General features: G+C 45.2%; 2 protein-coding genes across 9 annotated transcripts in view; one reads left to right on the top strand and one right to left on the bottom strand.

Annotated features, from left to right (window-relative positions):
- Nucleotides 1-25,437, top strand: part of RNF44 (ring finger protein 44) — a 59,529-nt gene extending 34,092 nt beyond the window's left edge. For 2 of the 8 annotated variants that reach the window (XM_025173796.2, XM_025173798.2), the window contains exons 5-12: nt 1,022-1,189; nt 2,801-2,974; nt 4,692-4,856; nt 6,587-6,705; nt 6,926-7,013; nt 7,821-7,942; nt 8,044-8,143; nt 9,470-9,941. In XM_025173796.2, the coding sequence (XP_025029564.1) occupies nt 1,022-1,189; nt 2,801-2,974; nt 4,692-4,856; nt 6,587-6,705; nt 6,926-7,013; nt 7,821-7,942; nt 8,044-8,143; nt 9,470-9,538 (1,005 nt within the window). In that variant the 3' untranslated portion in view covers nt 9,539-9,941. Of the gene's footprint in view, nt 1-1,021; nt 1,190-2,800; nt 2,975-4,691; nt 4,857-6,586; nt 6,706-6,925; nt 7,014-7,820; nt 7,943-8,043; nt 8,144-9,469; nt 9,942-10,575; nt 12,276-21,114 lie in introns of those variants that run through there. The other 6 variants (XM_025173795.2, XM_025173797.2, XM_025173802.2 and 3 more) reach the window with 4 other exon arrangements.
- A 13-nt stretch (nt 25,438-25,450) lies between these two features.
- Nucleotides 25,451-25,833, bottom strand: part of FAF2 (Fas associated factor family member 2) — a 39,445-nt gene continuing 39,062 nt past the window's right edge. Inside the window, exon 12 of the mRNA XM_088133922.1 lies at nt 25,451-25,698. The gene's annotated coding sequence lies outside the window, so the exon portion shown is untranslated. The remainder of the gene's footprint in view (nt 25,699-25,833) is intronic.

The following is a 25,833-nucleotide window of genomic DNA, read 5'->3' as shown; positions in this document are numbered from 1 at the left end:
TTCTGGCCTTTCTACCAGAAACGTCTTGATGCATACTGATTAGTCTCTTTGTTGGTTGGCATCATTTCTCAGCAAGTTGGCAACATACAGTTGTTGTACACTGGATTATGAATGTGTGTTGATTTAGCTACATTAAATTCCCAGCAACATCAAACAAAAGTAAAAAATAGAGATTGTTCCTGTAGCAGCCTGAATCTAGGCCAGTAGCATGCCTGACAGGAGTTCATGTTCCAACAACACACAGGAAGAGATTAACACTTTTTAGGCTAAGCAGTTAATGCTCCAGCATAAAAGCTTGTTAGACTAATGGAACAACATAGGAAAACATTTTCAAGGAAAAGAAAAGAAACACAGGTTGTGCTGCTATTTGCTTTTGAGCCTAGTGTGTTTGAAATATAAATCTTTCCTGGGCACTGTACATATAGTAGGAAACTTCATAATAAACAAATTATATGAAATAAAGTTAAAAAGTACCACTTTCAGGAAAGGCAACAAAGCACACTGGAGTCATGATTGTTATTAGGACACTCATAATATCCTTTGATAAGCTTGTTAAAGAACAGTGAAAATGCAGGATATACATTTTATAAATAGAGAAAAAACTGGACTGCTGATTACTAGAAAAAGCTGAGGGCTGTAGTTTAGTCTTAGAGACTTATACATGACAATCTGGGAAGAGTATTTTTCAAGAGAGATTTTCCCATTCCCTCAATTTTTGGATGACGAACACTTAACTTGGATTTTGAACTTGAATTGTTTTTGATTCTGTGTTTTGGTTATCTGAAACGTGTATCACCAAGTTTATATACCTTTGATTTGTTATCCCTAATGCTTCATCTTTATTCTTTGGTGTTTGTGCTGGTTTGAAATTACCTCCTTTTATGGTTTGAATCTGATCAGCACTTCCTTTTCTAATATTGCTTAGTTTCAAATCTACACTGTCATATTTAGGAGATGAGGGGGAAAGTATAAAATACTTTGGATAGGATTTGATTCTGCTTTATCTCCCTTTCCCCTCCAGGTGCATCAGGGAGCTGTCCCTCTCTCCTACACGGTGACCACAGTAACAACACAAGGCTTCCCCATTCACACTGGCCAGCACATCCCTGGTTGCAGTGCGCAGCAGCTCCCAGCATGCTCAGTGATGTTCAGCGGACAGCACTATCCACTCTGCTGCCTCCCACCCCCTGTGAGTCCTTTGACTTAAGGAGAGCAGGAGTTAATTATGGATGAGAGGGCTGACCTGGCATGCATTACCAATACCTGGTTAGGTGTGGGGTGGGAGTTTATGGTAGCCATGGACCTGACCCCAGTCATTAAGGGTCTGACATACAGCAGAAGTCACACGCTTGATCTGATTTTCATCTTGGGACAGTGGCACCACGATCTGGATGGTCACATCAGATCCCTGCCATAGTCTGATCACACTCTGGTTGCTTTGGAGTTTTCCATGGCTGTTCCCTGCTGCAGATGGAGCTTGGGGTTGTTCTGGAGGCTCTGATGCAGTTTGAACAAGGCCTTGGTCACTGCTTGGAACAAAAGTGCAATGATGACTATAGATTGGATTGCACCTACACATTCCCTCACTGCTTGTGGATCCTGTGGTGCCCCCTGGTTTTCACAGGAGTTACAGGAGATGAAATGGCAGAACCAGATACCTAGAGCACCACTGAAAAAACAAAAACAGAGGATGAATCTGAAAGAACATGGACTTTATGAAGGATTACCTTGTGGCTATAGGAGCAGCAAAATGTAATTATTTTTCTGTTCTTATGTCTGCGGATTACTGGTCAGTGGCCCTCTTCAGAGGCAGAGGCAGGTCCATTGTAAGGAGTATTGAAGGCATCTGACAGATTAAGTTGCTCAGATCTACCCCAAGTTAAACTTTGGTCGTGTAGATCCTATGAGGCATGATCTGACTGTGTTACCTGAGAAGACTCTGAACCTGTTGATCCTGAAGAAGTGTACAGAGTCTTCGGAATTGTAAACTTGGTCACCTGTATATTATATCCATGTCCTCTTTGCTGGTTATGGCTGTCCAAGAGGTGGCGGTTAATTCATCACTGAATGAAGTGGTGGTCCTGTCCTCACTTAAGGAAGCGGTGGTCACCTCCCCCTCCCCCCCACCACTGAAGAACCATTACTGGACCCAGCAATACTGAATAATTTGTGTTGAGTTTCCGACCTCCCCTTTGGGAAGAAGGTTGTGAATAAGGTAGCTGGGTGGCAGCCATGGCCAGGAGAAGTTTCATTCAAATTCATCTTATGCACCAATTGTGCCTGTTCCTGGAATGTGAGGTTTTGCTCACAGTCAGTTGGGCCTTAGTCACTTCCCATTGGATAATTGCAACACGCTCTACATGGGGCCCTTGAAGAACACATGGAAGCTGCAACTGGTCCACAGTTCGGCATTGTAGATAATTATGGACATGGCTTGGTACCTGCATGATACACCACTACTTCATCACTACTTTGTGAGCTATACTGGCTTCTGGGTGCAATTCAAGGTGCTGGTCCTCAGCTATAAAGCCCTTCATGAATAGGGCTGGATTTTGAGGATGCCTGTTCCCAATTTTCTCTGCTTATCCTATGAGATCCAGCAAGGTAGGAATAACTTGGTATTCCATTTAAAGACCCTTAGGTCTTTGCTAGTCTTTGGAGATGGCATTTTGTTGCCAAATGGATTCTTCCCTTTTGATTGCCAGGCTGAGGTCAATTGTTTTTCAGATAGACATGCTGATGCTAAATACACTGTAGGTAGCTTTCTTTTGAGGACACTGTCTTTCTGCCTTTCTTACAGCTGATCCAGGCCTGTGCCATGCAGCAACTCCATGTATCTTATCAAACATTCCCACCACTCATTTCCAGTGATCATTATATCCTGCACCCTCCACCACCTGTGCCACCACACCAGCCTCCACATATGGCAGCCCTTGGCCAGTTTGTCCCACTCCAGCCACAGCATCCTCGCATGGTAAGTTCTTGGGATGCCATAGATTTGATCAGAAGGAAGAAATATCTGTGCTCTATTTCCCCACAGCTGTATCTGCTATTGTGTGGAAACTTGTAGCATACCATCTACTAATTCCCTAAAAGTATCTTGTAGTTTTAAGCATAGAGAAAAGCTTGTACGTGGTCATTCATGCCATAGTCATTTCCTGTCTAAATGACTGCAGTGCATTCCGCAAGGGGCTACTCTTGAAAACCATTCAAAAGCTGTAATTAGTCCAGAATTCAATAGCACAAATAATTATGGAAGTACCTCAGTACACCCATGTCACACCATGCTTGCAAGCTGCACTGGCTCCCTAAGAGCTTCTGGATGCAATTCAAAGTGTTGGTTATCATCTGTAAAGCTCTTTATGGCACAGGGCAGGTTACTTGGGGGACTGCCTGTCTCCAATTGTCTTTGCTTATCTTGTAAGATTCAGCAGAGTCAGAATGCTTTGGGTCCCTTCCACAAAATAGTGTCACCCTAATGGGGCCCAGGGGTGTGCCTTCTTTGTTGCGCTTCTGGAACATCATTTCCCCTAAGGTTCAGATGGTCTCAGCCTTTCTATCCTCCCACAAGGCCTTAAAAACTGGTTCTTCCTCCAAGCCTTGGGCCAGATATACGATAAGCCTATATCCTATGTCTGGCCCAATGCTTGGGGGATGTAGAATGAAAGACCATTAAATGAGGTATGTGTTGGTTAGTCTTCTTTGTGTCTGTTATCGTTATTTCTGTTATGTTACCCTGTTATTTTATGTTCCAATTGTTTATTATTTTATTTCATATTGTATTTGATCTTACATTTAATTCCTTTGCATTGTAGATTGCTCAGAATCCTTCTTGTGAATTGGGTGGCCATATGAATCTAATAAATAGATATAAAGAAACAAACATAGAGCAAGGCTTGAAGAAAATGTCAGATGATTGGAGCGCTGAGTAGCCATACTTCAGTTAATGAGAGAAGATGAAAAAGGCACTAGAACAGGAGCTCACAGAATAAACCTTCTTCTCTAAGGAAGGTAGTCAAAAGAGTAAGCCAAAAGTGAAAAGCACACTTAGAAGATAATTCTCATCCCTGCAACTCAAAAGCAGCTTTCAGATCTCACAGCAGAAAGAAGCTGTGAGCCTTCAGGGAAGAAAGCATGCCCTGTGGAACACTGCAGTCAGTCCCTGAAAGACAGAGAAGAAGCAGCTTGGTCCTTCCAGGAAATATGACTTACCTTGCTAACAACTTTTCTCTCCAGATAATAGGGGAAGGCACAAGAGAATTAGCTGTTTTTGACTTAATACTACTGACCACTGGATAAAACTTAGTTGAGGAAAGGGAAGTAGCAGGAACATTGAAGGGGAGATCAAGACTTGTTCTCTATCATTCCAGAGTACAGCACATGGAACAATAGTCTTAGGTTACAAGAAAACCCATTCCACTTGAATGTTAGGAAAAGCTTCCTGAGTAGAGAGTTGGATTTGATGGCTTAAATGGCTTCTGTGATTTTATATATTAGTCCAACAAGTTAATCTTATGGAGGTACGTGGCAAAATATCTTATTGATGGTATGCAAGAGTTGGCACCAGTGCCATTCTTTGGTTCTGTTTGGGTTTGGTTCCAGTTGCTTCACTAGCATTTCTCACCCTTTTTGCATATTTGGGAGCAGTTGCCAGTGAATGAAGAATGCGTATTATCTTCTTTTTCCCACAGCCACTTCAGAGGATAGAAAACGAGGTGGAGCTTCGGGGTGAACAGCACTCAATGGGAGGCTTCTCATATTCTCCTTCCCATCATACTCCTGCCCTGTCTCCCTCTGTACCATTGTATCTTCCACACACACACGACCCACTTCACCAAGAATTGCCATTTGGCGTGGTAAGTGCCATGTTAAAGGAAGAGCTATTTTCTGTAGCCTCTGAACCAGATAGAAGAGGGTGTCTAAAAAAATCTTTTGTCTGGATACAGGAGGCCATCATGCCCCAGTAGGATCGAGAACTTGGAATATCTGAATAAGACCAAACAGAGTGACCACAGACCTTATCAGGACATTTTCCAGAGCTATTTTTTTTTTTTGGAGGGATGAGGTGGGGTGAAGTGGTAGCAGTATAATGATTGGGCAATGGAACTGCCAGTTGAAGGATGGAAACTGGACACCTCCTGCTAGGTTATGTTCCAGCAGAGGAAGGGAAGTTCAAGAGGGATTTAGAAGATGCAGGTCGATGGGGAGTACCTGAGGGAGGCTCAGTGCCCGGGCCTGAGAGTATCTCCCCTTGTCAGGGAGACAGGGTTAGGAATAATGTTAGGGCTAGGAAAGGCCATTGATGGGATAGAGAATTTATAGAAATAGATGAACTCGTTTAGAACCTTTGTTAGATATTTAATAGAAGTCAATTTGTTCCTGTGTTAACCAAGCCCCTGTGCTATCCTCTCTCTTTCTTGTGTTCTATCCGGTTATACTACTTTAGAATTTTTAAACTGTTAAAGGGGCTTAGTAGTGGCAGAAAAACAAAAGGATAATAAAGAAAAAGACACACACACACCCAGTCAAAGGGAGTGTGTGACAGGCAGTCTCAGTGGATGGGCCTGTGGTCTACCTGACAGGTAGTCTTCAGGTTACAACAGCAATTGGAACAGGGATTGCCATTGTTAAGTGATGTGGTCATAAAGCACGATGTCACGCGACTGCATTGCTTAGTGATAACAATCCCAGCAGTCCCAGTTGCTGTCATAACCCCAAGACACGTGGGTCATTAAGTGGGAAGCAGTGGGAGTCCCAGGTAAGGAGCATAGGGGTGCCGCAGGGGGGATGGGGGGAGGCCTGGTGCAGGCTGCGTGTGAATGCGGGAAGGCTGGATGGTGGAGCAGGGTGCGAGCGCAGGAAGACAGGGGTGGAGGGTGTGTCGGGGTACGAGTACAGGAAGGCCAAGGAGGACTTACCAGAGCAACTTGTGACCTTCCCTGCTGGCTTCCCCATTGACTTCCCTTTTGGGAAACTGTCGGGGAAGGTCACAAGTGATCATGTGATCGTGGGGGTGCTGCGGCTACCAGAACTTCAAGGACCAGTCGTATGTACCACTAGTCCAGTGCTGTTGCAACTTTGAATGGTCGCTGAACAAGCGGTTGGTAAGTGAGGACTACCTGTACTACTGTAGATAGTCACTCTGAAAAATGTGGAACATTCTTGTACATGTTTACACCATATTTCCACCTGCACTGGGTACCTTGGTTTTTGTTATCTTTTCCCCTCTTCTTTTAGCTTGCAATTTTCTAAGATTGCATAGATTTATAATATTGTAATATTTTAGATGTGAGAGAGGTAGCCGACTAAAATTCCAGTGACAGAGAATGTGGCTTCTAGTGCTTTGCATAGCTTCTTTCTGTTCTCTGTTACTAGGACAACAGGAATAAATGATGCAACATAGTAAAAAGCAGAATATGTTCTTCTTTAATTTGCATAATAGATCATGCTAAAGGACTCAGTTTTTCTTAGTGCAAACTTTTATTTGCTTGGATAGAAAATGTTAATTCTTTTTTTCACATGGCATGGAATATATGCATAGCTTACAGATTAGGCAACATTGACATAGTTTGTGATGTTCCCACAGCCATATCCACATATGATGCCCCGGCGGCTGAATTCCCAGCGATACAGATTGCAGCAACCACTGCCTCCCCCGCCACCTCCTCCACCTCCATATTACCCAAGCTTCCTGCCATACTTCCTGTGAGTATCTGTGGTCACAATGGGGAGAATCTAAGTTGGATATTCTCCCTTTATTGGAATAAGCACATAAGGCTCGGCTTTCCCTAATAGCCATTCTGGGAGCGTGGGCCACCATCTTTCCCCAGCAGTGTCCTCCATCAAAATATATGCTTTGGCTCTGCCTGGGTGCACGTGTTATTTATATTTCTGTTTACTGCTATCTATTTTTTAAAAATTGCAGTTCAATGCTTCCTGTATCGCCAACAGCTGTGGGGCCCACAATAAGTTTGGACTTGGATGTGGATGATGTAGAGATGGAAAACTATGAGGTAGGTTTGCTTCTCTCTGTTGGCCCATTAGAATGGAGAAGGGCTCATGGGCAGAAAAGGCAGAAGGTAGACTTGAATCTGTGGGGGGTTTGCAACAGACTGACAAGGATGTTACCTCCCAACTGTTCAGGATTAGGAGGGATGAAATGCTTTCCCACCAGGAGTGGAAGAATTATGAACTCCCGTCTGTTCTGATGCTCAGAGTTCTTTAATTGTAACTTTTAGTGCTTGCTGCTGGTGGTGAGATTATGTGTGCAGCAAGTTCTGGCTGGTGGATCTTGAGTTGCACTAATAGAATAGATCCATGAAACCTCACGTCTGTCAACTCTGCCCTAGAGTCCACAGCTGAGAAATGGGACACAGTTGAGAAGAGGGTATTTAAGGAATGAGTGGCAACAATTGGAGGAGGCAAATATGCAGCGCACACTGCTCCTCCTTTCTGGGACCATTTCTTATGGCAGAGGTATACAATTCTGATTGAAGGTCCATTTAATGATTATCTGGCATACCAAGGGTGACATTTGAAAAAGTAGCCAAGGCCAAAGATGGAAAAGTTAAAGTTAATTAAAGTGGATGGATAATCAGAACAGGAATGAGTTATAGGGAAAGATTAATGCTTTCAGACTGTTAAACTTCAATGAAATATACTTCACTGTCTTTTTTTTCTTTAAAGTTTTGATGGGAAAAGATTCACCTCTCTCTCTTGTGAAGTTACAGACCACATCAGTTTATAAAGAATTAAAGGGGTATTCTCAGCAGTGGGATCATTTGCTTTGTATCCCTTTCTTTCCTTTTGATTTCTATCAGGCATTACTGAATTTAGCTGAAAGATTAGGGGAGGCCAAGCCACGGGGACTCACCAAAGCAGATATTGAGCACCTTCCATCCTACCGCTTCAACCCAGAGAGCCATCAGTCCGAGCAAACCTTGTAAGTTCTTGAAAGAAGATGCTTTACTGCAATATATCTCTGTATATCATACATTCCTGTTCTCCTGCAACCTTACTGGCTGGATTTTTCACCCTTCCCAGGTGTGTGGTCTGCTTCAGTGACTTTGAAGTCAGGCAGCTGTTGCGAGTTCTGCCCTGCAACCACGAGTTCCATGCTAAGTGCATTGACAAATGGTTAAAGGTAACATTCACTGCTTTGACTGAGACTTTTCTAATCAATCTCCATTAAGGAGAATTCAGGGACTATCTCTGAATGTATAGATTCCATTTGAATTGTCTTCTTCAATAGGTCTAGTTGCTTTTTAAGGTTACTGGAAAGGAAGAGCCTTCCTTGGTTCAAGCTTAGTTCCTGATGATTATAGGGATACATCCATGTAATCTTCCTGGCAGCCATAGGGTAGTGCTTCCACTACTCCAGCCACTTCCACTGTCTAGAATGTCAGCACTATCTAAGCCACTGATTATATCCATTTATAAGACATTGTATATTAGCAGTCCCTAGCTAATCTTTACTGGTCTCCAAAGGGAAAAAAAAGAAGCACAGCTGGGTCAGACTTGCTAGCACTTTGGTGGGGGACCACTAACGAATATGAAAAACTGTCCAGGATTAAAACAGTGTTAGAAACCTCTTTGATAGTATTGCCAATAAAACTACACAGGTGTATCCATAAAGACACAACCGCTTTAACTGTTCCAACACAGGTGATTCATCCACATTTCAGTGTGGTGCAAAGCACCTCTTTTGACTGCTTTGCACAGCCCCATTACCATTATTTAACAAAGGATTTTCTTCTGACTGACCTAATTTCCTTGCTAGCTTCATTACATGACCATAACTTCTAGGATTATATGAAAAGGAGAAATATTCTATCAACTGTTTTCACAGCGTGCATAACTTCTTAAATCTCTATAGATTTCACCCCCTCCATTGTCATTTTTCCTTCATTAATAAAAACTCCAAATTTTTCCACCTTTCTTGTTCTCATTTTCATTTTTCTCCTTCACGATCCCTTTAAAAAAGAAGGTGACCAAAACTCTGCAGATTGCTCCAAATGCAATAATTTAAGAACTTTAATTGGAAAATTTTATCCTACAGGTAGTCCTTGACTTATGACCACAATAGGAACCAGAAAATTTGTTAAGTAGTTCAGTGGTCAAGCAAGGCATCACGTGACTGCGCCCAATTGTACAACTTTTTTGCCATGGTCATTAAGCGAATCTGGCTTCCCCCATTGATTTTGTCGTCGGAAGCTGGCTGGGAAGGTTGCAAGTGATGATCATGTGACCCCCCAGGACGCAGCAACCGTCATAAATACATGCCAGTTGCCAAGCACCTGAATTTTGGTCACATGACTGTGGGGAATGATGCAATGGTTGTAAGTGCAAGGACCAATCATAAGTCACTTTTTTCAGCTGTTGTAACTTTGAACAGTTGCTAAATGAATGGTCATAAGTTGAGGACTACCTGTTTTCCTAATTATTTCTGAACTTGTCTTTTTCATTGCAGTTATATACTGAGGATATGGCTGAGTTCGAAGTATCCATAATGAGTCTTAGGTTATGGTTTATAGTTTAGCCAAAGATGGACAACACATGGTCTGCAAGCCAAATCCCATACCCTGCCAAATTGTGCTAATGAAATTAACTAGTATTTGGTGATATGATATCTTGGAGAGGAGTTGGTACAAATAAGAAACAAAATTGATGCTTAACCATTATTATTAACATTATTATTAACCATTATGGTTAACAGTAAACAATTTAACTTTTCTTAAAAAGACAAAAAAAAGAGATCCTTCTCCAGAGGAAAAACTATAGTCCTACTATATCTAGTGATGTTGGAAGGTTGTATGATGCCAGCCAATGATGTTTGATTAAATAAAAAATGGTTTAAAAAACCATGGAATAGTATGATCTATGACCCACACTATCTTTGTACATTTCCAATTTTTGTACACTTATTCCTTTATACTGAATAAATACACTGTAATGAATTCATTAAAATATATTTTCATAATCAACTCTCCCATCTTGGCATAAAGTATTAAAATATTCAGTAACTTTCATCCAGTACAACTTCTTGGAGGACCAATCTGCATTCCTCTCTATTTTTTTTTTTCAAAATTGCCTTGCCTGTTCTTATTCTCTGTTTACTATGTATTTGTGTGCTTTAATCAACTTTTGATTCAGAGGAAATTTTTTGAGGATCTCTGGATCAGGATTTTCATTCCTGATTGATTTGTTTCTAGTCTCCTGTGCATATTAACTAATGATTGATACCTTAGAATCCCTACCTTTCTATCTTTTTTTGAGTTGAATATTTCTCTTAATATATTTATACAGGTACAGGTAGTCCTCAGGTTACGTCCATTTGTTCAGCGACTGTTCAAAGTTACGACGGTGCTGAAAAAATTGACTTATGATAGGTCCTCAAAGTTACAGCTATCACAGTGTTCCCGCAGTCACATAATCAAAACTTGGGTGCCTGGCAACCAGCCCGCATTTATGACTGTAGCAGTGTCCTGTGGTCACATTCTCCTGCCCTGTGTGAATTGCCTCCATTTCAACTCCCTCCACCCACCTATCTCCCCCCCATCTCTGTCCTTTTGGCAGCCCTGCACAGCATAGCCAAGATGAAGAAACTGCTGTATTCCACCCCTGCTGCCAACCCCAGCTGACCTTCATCATCGTCTTCGCCTTACTTCCTCTCCGTTGGGCTTGCCTCTGCTGCTGCCTCCCAGCCACCACCATGGCCGGGGGTCATGCTGACGTGTCTGCCCTGTGGGGAGGGGTTTGCGCCAGCCCGCCCTGGGCCTGCCCAACATCTGGGTGCAAAAGTCCCCGTGTGACCCACCGCTTGCAGCAGCTTCTGCTTTTCCTCCTGGTTCTGCTTCTCCCTGCGAAGAGCCACCACCAACATGTGAGTCCCTCCACCGGGGCTCGCTGCTGCTTTTGGGGCGGCTCTCTAACCTTTATGCTGCAGAGGCGAGGCAGGAGTGAGCGGTAACTGGGCAGCCCCAGGGTGTGTGCAGAGACTTGGGGCAGCTGTGGCTACAGCTCCGCCTGTAATGATACATGGGAACGACCTTGGGAGACAGAGCAAAGAGAAGCAACCAAGGGAATGGTCAGATAAAAGGCAGCTCAGCCCACTGAAGGCATGTGGGTGGAGCAAGAGGCTCAGAAGAGACCTTCCTTAGTTTTAGGGCTATAAAAGAGAGGAGGTGAGGGAAGTAATTTCAGACTTGCAAGATTCTGTTAACGTAGCATTACAATAAAGTAGAATTAGCTCATCTGGTCTTATTTCCTGTCTGGTCTACCTTGTAAGGCTGACATGACTCTTACAAGTTTCATACCCATTTCCAAAGAGGATTTTTAGGAATGACCTTCAAACCCCAAGGGACTCTGCTATCTGCCAACCATCTAGCAGCAGTGTTGTTGCAAAACTAGCAGCAAGTAGATGCACAGATGACCAACTTGCAGAATGCCATTATACAACTAATGTAACAGCTGGGGCAGAATTTGCCTCAACCACAGCAGCACAACAGCCTGTGGCTCAGCCAATGCTTCTGCATTCCCATGGGAGCTTACAGGAGAAGTTCAGAGGGAACCAGGACCAATTCCGGACATTCACAGCTCAGTGGTCAAAGATCTGAGAGATGAGCTGGTGAGGCAAGGCACCCCAAATACCCTGGAAGAGCTGTATCAACATTGTGCAATAATAGACACCCAACTGGAGGAGTTAAGGTGGGGAAGGAATGGTAAGGGGAGAAGAACCTACATCATGTCTTTCCCCATACCCTTCCTCCCAATGGCCTCCTCAGAACTCAGCATGGAAGAACCCATGCAGATTGGAGCAGCCAAGAGATCTCTGTCATCAAGAGAAGCAAAGAAGAAGGAAACGGGCTATGCTTTTACTGCAGGGCCCCCAGGCACATAGCCAGATCATGCCCAGTGAAAACTCAAGCATCTGACACAGCAGTGAAGTGCAGAACTTGTAAATCAAACAGAGTATGTAGCCAGCAAGTACCCAGCTCACTTCAAGGCAACATTCCAGGAAAACTTTACCAGCCCCCCTCCCAGGAGCTCCAAAGGGGAGCCCTCAACCATCTAAGGAGAGCTCAAACAGCCGACAGCAGGCAAGCATACCTAATACTCCTGTTGTTGTTACTCTAGATTCCAGACAGAATGTGAAACACACTGCTCTTGTAGACTCGGGGGCAACCACTAATTTCATAGATGTAGATACAGTACAGAATCATATGTTGCCTACTGAAGCTCTAGAAAGCCCAATGATACAGTGGGGCAAAAAAGTATTTAGTCAGCCACCAATTGTGCAAGTTCTCCCACTTAAAAAGATGAGAGAGGCCTGTAATTTTCATCATAGGTATACCTCAACTATGAGAGACAAAATGAGAAAAAAAAATCCAGAAAATCACATTGTCTGATTTTTAAAGAATTTATTTGCAAATCATGGTGGAAAATAAGTATTTGGTCACCTACAAACAAGCAAGATGTGTGGCTCTCACAGACCTGTAACTACTTCTTTAAGAGGCTCCTCTGTCCTCCACTCGTTACCTGTAGTAATGGCACCTGTTTGACCTTGTTATCAGTATAAAAGACACCTGTCCACAACCTCAAACACTCACACTCCAAACTCTACTATGGCCAAGACCAAAGAGCTGTCGAAGGACACCAGAAACAAAATTGTAGACCTGCACCAGGCTGGGAAGACTGAATCTGCAATAAGCAAGCAGCTTGGTGTGAAGAAATCAACTGTGGGAGCAATAATTAGAAAATGGAAGACATACAAGACCACTGATAATCTCCCTTGATCTGGGGCTCCACGCAAGATCTCACCCCGTGGGGTCAAAATGATCACAAGAACGGTGAGCAAAAATCCCAGAACCACCCGGGGGGATCTAGTGAATGACCTGCAGAGAGCTGGGACCAAAGTAACAAAGGCTACCATCAGTAACACACTACGCCGCCAGGGACTCAAATCCTGCAGTGTCAGACGTGTCCCCCTGCTTAAGCCAGTACATGTCCGGGCCCGTCTGAAGTTTGCTAGAGAGCATTTGGATGATCCAGAAGAGGACTGGGAGAATGTCATATGGTCAGATGAAACCAAAGTAGACCGTTTTGGTCTAAACTCGCCGTGTTTGGAGGAGAGAGAATGCTGAGTTGCATCCAAAGAACACCATACCTACAGTGAAGCATGGGGGTGGAAACATCATGCTTTGGGGCTGTTTTTCTGCAAAGGGACCAGGACGACTGATCCGTGTAAAGGAAAGAATGAATGGGGCCACGTATCGTGAGATTTTGAGTGAACACCTCCTTCCATCAGCAAGTGCACTGAAGATGAAACGTGGCTGGGTCTTTCAGCATGACAATGATCCCAAACACACCGCCTGGGCAACGAAGGAGTGGCTTCGTAAGAAGCATTTCAAGGTCCTGGAGTGGCCTAGCCAGTCTCCAGATCTCAACCCCATGGAAAACCTTTGGAGGGAGTTGAAAGTCCGTGTTGCCCAACGACAGCCCCAAAACATCACTGCTCTAGAGGAGATCTGCATGGAGGAATGGGCCAAAATACCAGCAACAGTGTGTGAAAACCTTGTGAAGACTTACAGAAAACGTTTGACCTCTGTCATTGCCAACAAAGGATATATAACAAAGTATTGAGATGAACTTTTGATATTGACCAAATACTTATTTTCCACCATGATTTGCAAATAAATTCTTTAAAAATCAGACAAGGTGATTTTCTGGATTTTTTCCCCCATTTTGTCTCTCATAGTTGAGGTATACCTATGATGAAAATTACAGGCCTCTCTCATCTTTTTAAGTGGGAGAACTTGCACAATTGGTGGCTGACTAAATACTTTTTTGCCCCACTGTAGTTGAGAGATCGATGGACAGCCACTAAGAGCAGGGCCGATTTTGCAGCTCACGGCCCATTTGCAGTTTAACAATTAAAGATTACACAGAGTTCATAACGCTCTACATGACCGCTTCCTTGCATGTGCCCATCACTTGGGAATAGAGTGGCTTCAGCTACATGATCCAGATGTAGATTGGGCACAAGGGACGCGCTCATTCCCCTCCCCTGAATTCCAGCAGCATCGCTTATAAGCAGTGCAAGTTTACCCCTCCCCTACTCCAGTGCAGAACAAAGGAAGATTGGCACTACCAGAAAAATACTCAGACTGCAGATGTATTTGGGGAAGAAGAGGCAGCAGTGAACACCCCCTAAAGCATGTGATTGCACTATCAATTTGAAGCCAGGAGCCCAAATCCCAGCAAAGAGAGAATATCCCATGTCTACTCACAAGTTAGTTATTCTCGAGGAATATTTGGATGTCAACATACAAAGAGGGTTCATTCACCCTTCCAGTTCACCAACGTCAGCACCATTTTTTGTGCCCAAAAAACAAGGAGAGGCAGCAGTTACTCTGAAGGGAAAGGAGGGAGAACCCACGCATGCTGTTGATGACTACAAAGACCTGAACAGAGTGACAGACCATTATCCACTCCCACTTATCTACTTGACCGACTACATGCATCTTTACAAAACTAGACTTGAGAAGTGCTTACAACCTAATCAGAATGAAAGGACATGAATTTTTGACAGCCTTTGATACAAGATATAGCAAGTTTGAATACACAGTGATGCCTTTTGGCCTTGTGAACTGTGGAGCTGTTTTCTCTAGATTCATGAACAAAATATTTTCAGACGTTTTAGTGGTGTACTTAGATGACATCTTGGTTTATTCCGAAGATCCCTCGGATGTAACCCCTGTCGGAAATGTATTGCAAAAACTATAGAACAGCATGCTCTTTGCCAGGCTAGAAGAATATGCATTTGACCTGCCTCAGACTATTTGGGCTACAGAATCCAGCAAAGTCTATTCTATTCTATTCTATTCTATTCTATTCTATTCTATTCTATTCTATTCTATTCTATTCTATTCTATTCTATTCTATTCTATTCTATTCTCTCTCTCTCACACACACACACACCCCTGGTAATGTGAAAGACATGCAATATTTTCTGAGCTTTGCTAAGTTCTACTGGAAATTCACCCCTATTTTGCTGACCATGTAAAGCTGCTGTCCCAGCTCCTAAGAAAGGATCAGCAATTCTCTTGGTCAACTCAAGAGCAAGCAGCATTTCAAGAGTTAAAAGAACTCATCCTCCACCAACCTGATCCCTCCCACCCCTTTGTGGTGCAGACAGTTTCAGATGTGGTGGCAGGAGCAGTCCTGCTCCAAGCAGAGAAGGGGGGGGGCAGATCTACTACCACATGCCTTTTACTCCAGAGTGATCCAGTAGAAAGGAACTATGATATTTTCAATAAGGAGTTGCTGGTGGTAAACATTACCTTCCAGCAATGGAGACACCTGCTGGAAGGAGCAGCCCACCCTATACAAGTCTGTACAGACCATAAGACTTTAGAGGTTCTGCAGGATGCACAATTTCTCACCCCTTGGCAAATCAGGTGGGCACAATTTTTCTCCTGCTTTGATTTTTACATCTCCTACATTCCAGGCTCCCAAAGCAAGCTTCCAGATGCCCTCTCACGTAAGCTGGAGTACAATATGCCACAGTTATCCTCCCCCGCAACAGTGTTCCAGCCATGCAACTTTGAGTTGCGCCATAAATCAAACCAACCTGAAAAGCTGGGAACAGGTAGACATCTGTTCCTTTGATCTATTAGATTGGATTGGGGCACAGCAACGGCAGGATGCATACGTGAGGGCCCAGATGGATGACAAAACAAGGTGGTTTTGCACCTTTCATGGTGGTAGGAGGGCACCTGTTGCACAATGGACATTTATATGTTCTTCCCCCTCCCCCTAAGGGAAGAGGTACTGCAGCTGTGCCACAACAACAAAACAGCAGGACACGGGGGTGGGGGAAACGTTTAAAACCCAAAATAGAGTTCTCAGAGAGTTTTGGTGGGCGCATGTCTGCACAAACATTAAGGATTATGTTTCTTCTTGTCACGTCTGTCATAGAGCAAAACCAATTCCTGGTAAGCTGGCTGAGTTATTGCAGCCGTTAAAAACCCAGTCACAGCCGTGGGATACTTTTTCTCTAGATTTTATTGGTGATCTTCCCCCAGTGCAAGGATATACAAGCATACAGCTAGTAGTGGATTTATTTACAAAACTAGCTCATTTTATTCCTTGCAAGGGCCTCCCAATGGCCCAGGAAACAGCTCAGCTCTTTTTGGACCACATCTTTAGCTATAGAGGATCAGTCAATCATGTTACTTCAGATAGAAGAAGTCAGTTCACTTTCAAATTTTGGAAGGCCTTGTTGCATTTCTTCCTCACGTCATCCGAAGTCCAGTGGAGAATCTGAGGTTAACCAACTGTTGCAGCAATATTTAAGATGCTACATTTCATATCAGCAAGACAACTGGACTGATATCTTTTGCTGAATTTGCTTACAACAATGCAGCACACTCCTCTATCGGTATGTCCCCGTTTCAGGCAACTTACAGATTCCACCCACAGGTCTTGCCAACAACCAGACAAGAAGGCGCTTCTCATGCCACAGATTTCCTGTATGAGAGGCAAGTGACCCAGAGCTGCTTAAAGGAGCAGCTGGAACTAGCAAAGGCCATATACAAAAAAGCAGATGCACACAGACAAAAGGAAGCTAAAATTGCAGAAGGGGATTTGGTGTGGCTTTGTACAAAATGTTTGACTTCGAGGCCTCCTAAGAAAGTCGACTCGAAATTTATTGGCCCCTTCCCAGTAATTAAACCCAGTAGCATTCCAGGTGCAGTTGCCAGCATCAATGAAGGTTCAGCCTGTATTCCATTGGTCTTTTCCTAGTGAAAGAGGCATCCCCCTGCACTCTGCATTCACAGGCAGCATCCCCCCCCATACAGGGAGGAAGAGCACGAGGTGGAGGCAGTGCTAGACTCTAGATGCAGAGGGAAGCGGATTGAATACCTGATCCACCGGAAAGGCTACCCAGAGTTAGAGAAGTCATAGGAGGCAGCCACAGATATGTATGTGCTGCAATTGGCGCACCACTTTCACAACCAATACCATAACAAAACCTGTCCTCGGCAACTGCAGGCCTTGTAGGAGTTTGGTGCTGACCAAAATGGACAAGAGGTGTTCTTTTATGGGGTGGAGGGCACCACAGGGATAACAAGAGACCAAGTAGGGGTCAGGGAAAGTGACCCAGCTCCTTCCACTTTAGGCATACAGGACATGGGAGGGCAATAGTTTCCTGATCAGGGGGCAGCATTCATTTCTACAGGCGCAGTTGGGTTGCAGGATGCCTCGTGATCTTAGGGAGCTACTAGCAGAAGAGGGGAGCAACACAGCTGCACTTTGTTTTCATAGCCTGTGGTCAGTTTCCCCTGTGAACTCAGGAGGGGAGGGTGATGTAATGGTATGTGGGAATGACCTTGGGAGACAGTGCAAAGAGACGCAGCCAAGGGATAGATAAAAGGCAGCTGAGCCTGCAGCAGGAATGTGGGTGGGGCAAGAGGCTCAGGAGAGACCCTCCTTAGTTTTGGGGCTGTAAAAGGGAGCAGGGAAGAGAAGTACTTTCAGACTTGCAAGATTCTGTTAACATGGCATTACAATAAAGTAGAATTAGCTCATCTGGTCATATTTCCTGTCTGGTCTACTTAGTAAGGGTAACACCATCTCTAACTTGCCACTCCCTGCTCTGGTCCCTAGATGTGCCACGCTCTCTGCTTGGGGAGTTCCTGCCTGCAAAGGTGCCATGTGGTCCAGGCCTGCCCAAGGAAAGGCACCACTGCTCATGATCCCCATGGTGAAGTTTGACGAAGGTGGCTGGGACTTTGGCAGGAGAGGCTTTGCAGGGCCTTGATCATAGGAGAGGCCGCATTTCCCAGACCGGGCTGGGGCTGGGGCTGGGGTTGGGCTGGGTGGGGAGGAAAGGGGAGGGAGGCAAAAGTGATAACGAAGGTGAGCTGAGGGCAGTGGAATACAGTGGCCATCTCAGCCATGCTGTGCAGGGCAGCCAAAAGGGTAGAGATGTGGGGGGAGATGAAGCGGAGGCAGTTTGCACAGGGCAGGAGAAGTGTGAGGTCCTGGCCTAGCGACCGCAACCTGGACTGCCGTGACTACTGTTACTAAGCCACGTGGTCACGTAATGTTTTACTTAACAGCTGCTTTGCTTAGCAGTGGAAATCCCAGTCATAATTAGGGTCATAACCCAGGGACTACTTGTAGTCCTTGTTTAGCAACTGGCTTGGACAGCAACCATTTGTAGTTACGATGGTGATGAAAAAGTAACCTTGTATTTACAACTTTTTCAGGTCTGTAAAGCAAAGGAAAGCTGAAGTAAGATCTAAGCAGGTGTGGTTTCACTTAGTGACTAAGTTGCCAATCCCAATTGTTGTTGCTAAATGAGGACTACCTGTACTTGTTTCTTGCCAGCTGTAAATTAATTCATTTAAGCTTTAGAAATGGATTACAGATTTACAGTGCATTCAGAAAGCATTCAGACCCCCTTCACTTTTTTCAGTTTTGTTATGTTGCAGCCTGATACTACAATCCTTCACATTCATTTTTTTTCTCATTAATCTACACTCAGTACCCCATAATGATAAAGTGAAAACAGAATTTTAGCAATGTCTGTAAATTTATTAAAAAGGAAAAACTGAAATATCACATTGGCATAAGTATTCAGGCCCTTTGCAACACTTGAAATTTAGCTCAGGTGCCTTCCATTTATCTTGATCATTGCTGAGCTGTTTCTGCACTTTGATTGGAGTCCACGTGTGGTAAATTAAATTGATTGGACATGATTTGGAAAGGCGCACACCTCTCTATAGAAGGCCTCAGAGCTGACCATGCATACTGTACCAGAGCAAAAGCCATGAGATCAAAGGAACTGCCTGCAGAGATCAGAAACAGGATTATTGCAAGGCACAGATCTGGGGAAGGGTACAAAAAAATGTCTGCTGCACTGAAGGTTTCCAAGAGCACAGTGGCCTCCATAATTCTCCAGTGGAAGAAGTTTGACACAAACAGGACTCTTCCAAGAGCTGGTCGTCCGGCCAAACTGAGCAAATGGGGGAGAAGAGCCATAGTAAAAGAGGTGAGCAAGAACCTGATGGTCACTCTGACTGAGCTCCAGAGATCCTGTGTGGAGATGGGACAAAGTTCCAGAAGGACAACCATCACTGCAGCCCTCCATCAATCTGGGCTTTACGGCAGAGTGGCTAGACGGAAGCTTCTCCTCAGTGCAAAACACATGAAAGCCCGCTTGGAGTTTGCAAAAAAGCACCTGAAGGAACAAGATTCTCTGGTCTGATGAAACCAAGATTGAACTGTTTGGCCTCAATTCTAAACGTTATGTCTGGAGGAAACCAGGCACCGCTCGTCACCTGCCCAATACCATCCCAACAGTGAATCATGCTGTGGGGGTGTTTTTCAGCAGCAAGGACTGGGAGACTGGTCAGGGTTGAGGGAAAGCTGAATGGAGCAAAGGGCAGAGATATCCTCAATGAAAACCTGTTCTACAGTGCTCAGGACCACACATTGGGCCGAAGGTTCACCTTCCAACATTACAACGATCCTAAGCACACAGCCAAGCCAACACAGGAATGGCTTAGGGGCAACTCTGTGAATGTCCTAGAGTGGCCCAGCCAGAGCCCTGACTTGAACCTATTGAACATCTCTGGAGAGACCTGGAAATGGCTGTCCACCGACGGTCCCCATCCAGGGGGTTTGAGCTTGAGAGGATTTGCAAAGAAGAATGGCAGAAAATCCCCCAATCCAGGTGTGCAAAGCTTGTTGTGTCATACTGAAAAAGACTTGAGGCTGAAATTGCTGCCAAAGGTGCTTCAACAAAATACTGAGTAAAGGGTCTGAATACTTAAGTATATATTTCAGTTTTTTCTTTTTAATAAATTTACAGACATTTCTAAAATTCTGTTTCCACCTTGTCATTATGGGGTACTGAGTGTAGATTAATGAGGGGGAAAAAATGAATTTGAACAATCGTAGTATCAGGCTGCAACATAACAAAATTGAAAAAAGTAAAGGGGATCTGAATACTTTCCAAATACACTGTATGTAATACATTGGTTTTAAAAGAGCCATATGTTAAGAATATATTGCTTTCTTTTTAGTGGGCATGTAACCAGGAAAGAATTGAGCTCATTTGTTACAACTACAAGTTGTCCTCACTTAATGACCACAATGAAGTTACAACAGCTCTGAACGAATGGTCATTACACTCTTCGAAGTCACAGCCATTGCAGCATCCCCGCAGTAATATGATCAGAATTTGGGTGCTTGGTGGCCTGCCCACATTTATGACTGCAGCGTGCACTTCACCCCCCCACCTATCTCCCCATATCTCTGCCCTTTTGGCTGCCCTGCACTCTGCCGCTGCTGCCTACCCCTGCAAACCCCAGTTGACCTTCGCCACCTTCTTCCTCCCGCTGCTGATGAGACGCACCTGCCAGACTAGCTGCTGGCCCTTTGCGAGGCCTTGTGAGGCCTCGCAAAGGACCAGTAGCTGCCTTGGCCAGGCATGCCTCAGCAGCAGGAGGAAGAAGACGGCAACGTTCAGCGGGGGGTGGCTGAGGTAACCAGTGGCGGAGTGCAGGGTGTCCAAATGGCAGAGATGGGGAGTTGAAGGAGAGATGAGCGTGGTAGGGCAACAGAGCTGCATTTGCTGAAGAGAGCTTACCAGGCCCAGCCAGGAAGGATGCAATGGGATGGAGCTGGCAGTTTGCACAGGGCAGGAGAAACACGAGGTCCTTGCCTAATAATGGCATGGTCCTTGCCTAATGACTACAACTGGGAGTACCAGAACTGCCATCGCTAAGTGGTGTGGTCACATGATGTTTCGCCTTACAATCGCTTTGCTTAGCAACAGAAATTCCAGTCTCAAGTTGGATAAATAAAGGATTTAGATTGAATAATTTGACAAACGCTTTTGGTTTTCAGATTGAATTGATTGGACTTGTCTTACGTCTTTCCCTTCAGAAGGGATGTGACTGCATTTCAACCTAAGTAATTCTGAAATAGGCAGCCCTCAAAGCCGAGAAGCTGCCTGTGCTGTTCTTTTAGTGGACTGCTTGGAGGTCTTCCAGTGGGTGAGACTGGCCAAAAGTTTCATTCTTACCTTGATCATTGCAGGCAAACCGCACATGCCCCATCTGCCGAGCAGATGCTTCAGAAGTGCACCGGGAGGCTGAATGAGGTTCGTCAATGCACTGCTGCACAAATTTACTCCAGGATATGGACCTTGGACCAGAGGCATGGGCCAGCCTGTACGCTTAGCCTCTGGGGCCTCTCCTGGGATGCGGTGAGAATATAAGCAATGTATGACACCCCCTCCCCCTCACCCCATGGCATGGACTGGGCCTGGTGGTTGAGCCAGCTCTGCGGTGTCATGCTTTGTAGGGGGAGGCATCCCCACGTGCTCTGCACTCCAAAGACTCTCCATCCTTGCACCATTATTTTCCAGGTGTTTGCATTCCTTCTTGGTTTGGGGTTTTCCTTTCCTATTTGGTTTTGTGGCTGTCTGACCCAGATTTTTATCCAAATTCATTCCTTTCTGGCAGAGCCAGATTTGGGGGCCTTGAAAGCAGAACAGTTCCAAGGGAGAGGGGAAGAAGTGCCTGCTTCAACCCTACCACCTGCTTGCCTAGAGTACAGTGTTGCAAGGTAGTCAGTAGCGGGGAGTACGTTGGTTGCAACACTGATGTAAGCCACTTGAGGCCTTGCCAAAAACATCTGTGGCTGTCTCCATGCAAATCATGGCCCAGGACCACCTTGTGTTTTTCCCTACACATGCACAGAATAGTCCCACCAGCGTCTCAGACTCTCCCTCCCCTTGCATGCATGCAATGTTGGGTGGAGTTCAGGGTTGTTCTCACAAGTTGCACAGTGAGGTAAAGAAAAATGGGCCTAAACTAAGTCCAGCAATATTCTGCTGCAAGGCAGTTTTGGGGGAAAGACCCATTTCCCCCCAGAAAGCTTGGAAGAGAGGAGGAGTATGCAAGTGAAAATCCCTACAATAAAACAGCCGGCTCTGTTTATTGCATACTTAATGAGATGGAGGCTTGTGGCTTGTGTTTTGAGATATAGAATCATGTAATAATTGATGTGTCTTCCTTTTATTTTCCCTTTGCACACTCAGACCCCAGATCATTGTCCTAGTAATGCATTTGGGTTCCTATTCCTTCTCGGTACCCATTTCCAGAAACCATCTCTCCTCCATCCAGTTTTCGAGTATCCCCGGGAGACTGCGTGCATATGCTCTCCCCTGGTGTAGGGGAGGGAGAGATGTTCAGCAGACTGAGGCAGAAGCCTTCAACCGCCCCTTTGTCAGTTCTCTGTCCTAACTCCAGGTTAAGCCCTGAGAGTTGTTGGGCAGCTGCGGAGCGCTCAGTGGTAGGATCCTGGGCGGAGAGCAGGCAGGAATATTTATCTTATTATTTACCCTTGCACTAGCCATCATGGAGAAAGCCTTTCTGGTGATCATTCCTTCCTCCATGAGGCTGTATGCAGTGCTGAGTCAGCTTTCGTAGGACCAGGCATGCCTTGTCATCCTACCTTTTTCTCTCTCTCTTTCAATTTCTTCCCCTCGGCAGTCCCGTCCCCCCCCCATTTCCCCTCACATTTGGCCTACTGATGCTCGTTCTTGATGAGTTTTTCTGTATGGCCTGATGCTTGTGCGCTCGGTCAGGAACCATGGGCGATTTGGCCGTGACACTCAAGCTGTGTGCCTTCCTGTGTCTGCACACACACACACTCTCCTACCTAAAATACCTGCTGATTTGAAGCAAGAAAGCAACCAACCTGCCACCCTGTTACAGAAACCTGTTATCGTAAAAATAATAATTTTAAAAGTTGTTTTGCATGATTATACCATGGAATAAGAGAGAAGCCCTCGCCATTTAGTTGGTTTGTGTCTGAAGCCTGGAAGAATCAGAGAAGATGATAAAAATCTAATGTAAATGTTCACAAATTATGCATGCATGTTATGACCAGCTTGGAACTTGGTATTGGCTATCTCTCTAGCCAGCTGTGGGGTGATGGGGTGGGTGGGAATGAGGGGGTTCTTTGTGCTCAGCTGATTACTGCCATGCACTGTACTGCACATGTCCGCAACGCCTCACAAGGACCGTTAACGCTTTTCAGGGCATTTCTCTCTCCCCTCCCTCCCCTCCAAATTAGAGATTGGTTTGAAACCAGGTTGGGTTAGGAGGCAGCATGGTTTTAGTAGAGAGCCAGTTTGGTGCAGTGGTTAAGGCATCAGGCTAGAAACTGGGAGACCATGAGTTCTAGTCCTGCCTTAGGTACAAAGCCAGCTAGGTGACCTTGGGCCAGTCACTCTCTCTTAGTCCCAGGATGCAAGCAGTGGCAAACCACTTCTGAAATCTTGCCAAGAAAACTGCAGGGACTTGTCCAGGCAGTCGCCCGGAGTCAACACTGACTCAAAAGTGGCTTTAGTGGACTTAATTTGAGGTAGGGTTGTAAAGCTTGCAGAGGCAGAAATCCTGTGCGTTAATAGCTGCCTTGGAAGGAGCACTCTGGCAAGGTCACTTTCTCCTTCATGGTGCTGCAGAAGTAGGAGAAAAGGGGCCTGCTGACCACTCCTTTCTTCTCCTCCTCCTCCCTGCCTTCCTTGTCTAGTTTGTCTTGTCCTGTGTCAACTAGTAATGCTCCAGGGCAAGTCCGGCAGTGTGTGGCTCTTAGTCAGAATCTGGTCTCTGCCTACCCACGATGATAGAGTTTGTGCTTTCCTTCGGTTTGATTGGCAGCTTCTGCCCTCCCTCGGTTACACTCCTCCAAGTGGCAGACTCAGACTGATGGTTAGATCTCAGCTCTTTCCCCCTCAAAGTGGGTGGCGGCAGATAGGAGCAGAGACTACAATGGAGCCTGAGGCTGGGTCCTGCTCCTCAAAGCCAGGAAGCATTCCCTGAGCCTTTCTGGAGAAGTGGGCCATCTTCCTTGTGCTCTGACATCCAACTGTTCTTGGCAAGGGGGCCTGATGAATTTATGGAACAGCCAAGCAGAGCTCTACTCAGGGCCACATGGGTATGAAGGAGCAGTGACAAATGGATTAGGCAGTGTAATGTCCCCCAAGTCTGAGAGGGCTTGAGTGGCTGGTAGTGGGAAGAGCAGCAACTCCACTTTTTCCTGTGGAGTGCTCTGAACTTGATGGTAACTGGAGGGAAGTGGTTCTGGTGTAGTATAGCTGTTGGTGTTTTTCTGAACATGCCAACTTTCAGCAATATTTACAGGGAGTCCTTGACTTACAACCATTTGTTTAATAACCATTTGAAGTTACAATGGCATTGAAAAAAGTGACTACCAGCCCTTGCACTTACGACCATCGCAATGTCCCCGCGGTCATGTGGTTAGACTTCGGGTACTTGGCAACTGGCATGCATTTACAACAGTTGCAGCATCCTTGAGTCACGTGTTCATATGACCCCTGGCATTTGTGAACTTCCCAGGGGGCTTCTGATAAGCAGAGTCAATGGGGGAAACCGGATTCACTTAACGACTGGGATTTGCTTAATGACTGTAGTGATTTGCTTAACTGCTACCAAAAAGGGTGCGGTAAAATTGGGTGCAACTCACTTAATGACCACATCACTTAGCGATTGAAGTTCTGGTCCTATTGTGGTTGAAAGTCAAGGACTACCTAAACCTCTAAAGTAGAGAATCTTTGGGTTGTGGCTGGGGCCAGCTGGCCTTTTGCCACTGGTGCTGATAGCCGTGTCTGGTGAGGTGAGCAGCTTCTTCCCCAGAAGTTGTTGATTTGACCCAGGTGAGGCAAGGCGATCCTCAGGGTGCAAGGAGGAGGAGAGGGAGGCTTGCAAACTTCGTTCTGGCCTCTTCTGCCATAAACAACAACAATAGTGCTTAATAATAAAGATCCTCAAACCTTTAGTTCCTGCAAAGACACAACAAGGCAGGATGGATAGACTGGCAGTCTTTTATTTGAGAGAAGCAGCTGGCCTGCAGATTTATCAGCAAATTAGAAGCTCTGGGCAGGTCCCAGCTTTCTTTCTTGAATAATCAATTGTGTTCCATTTGTCAAGATGAAGAGCAATGCTACTTTTTAGGAGTCTCTCTCCTCTTGCTCCACTCACCCCGCTTACGTTTGGGGGAAGTGAGTTATAACTTCAAATAAAGAATGTCCTCCTTCCCCTCCCCCTCTTCAGAGGGGGAGACTAGCTGCAGTGGGACATCTAAGCCAGGTCCTGGACCGAGCACACAAACACACCAAGGAGCAGGCCGCTTGCCATCCTCTCAGACTGCACAGACACCAGCAGCTTCTCCTTCCCAGTCTTCCCGTGATCCGTCACGCTCCCTCTCCCCTGCCATGTCAAGCCAGTGCCTTGTGTCAGACCCACCTCTCCCCCAGCCTTTCCCCTTGTCTCACAGCTTTTGGAAGGAGAGAGAGGGGAAAACAGCAACAACCACCCCTTATTCCGTGTGATACAAATAACCAAAGGTCTTTACTGTACATATTAAAGAAAAAGAAAAAAAAACAACAGCAAAACACAGGAGGTGTTTCTATATTTATAGCCAATCAGAATAGTGCCGATGCCCATCTGTTTCAGTGTCTCTTCTCCTTCCCCCGCCATCTTTTCAGAAAGGTTATTTGGGGGTGGGGAGGGAAGGAAAGCCTTACGGTTCTTCTGACGGTGACTCGAAAGCTCACAGCTCGTGTGCTGCAGAATTTATTCCAAGGAGCAGCTAAAAGTTATCATGAAAAAAAAAAACAAAAAAATATTACTAAAACATTTATTTAGGATGTTTGTGATTGCTGATTGCGCTGTAGATGCCACTGTTTACCAATGATTTCCTGTGGTGGGATAGTGGGCTGTTTAC

The sequence above is a fragment of the Python bivittatus genome, unplaced genomic scaffold (genome assembly GCF_059951505.1).
Source record: "Python bivittatus isolate LINGU-HERP-01145 unplaced genomic scaffold, Pbiv_v1 ctg000080_np1212, whole genome shotgun sequence".
Taxonomy (NCBI): Eukaryota; Metazoa; Chordata; class Lepidosauria; order Squamata; family Pythonidae; genus Python; species Python bivittatus.
The sequence above is the reverse complement of the archived record's forward strand: the minus strand, read 5'-3'. Positions and strand labels throughout refer to the sequence as shown.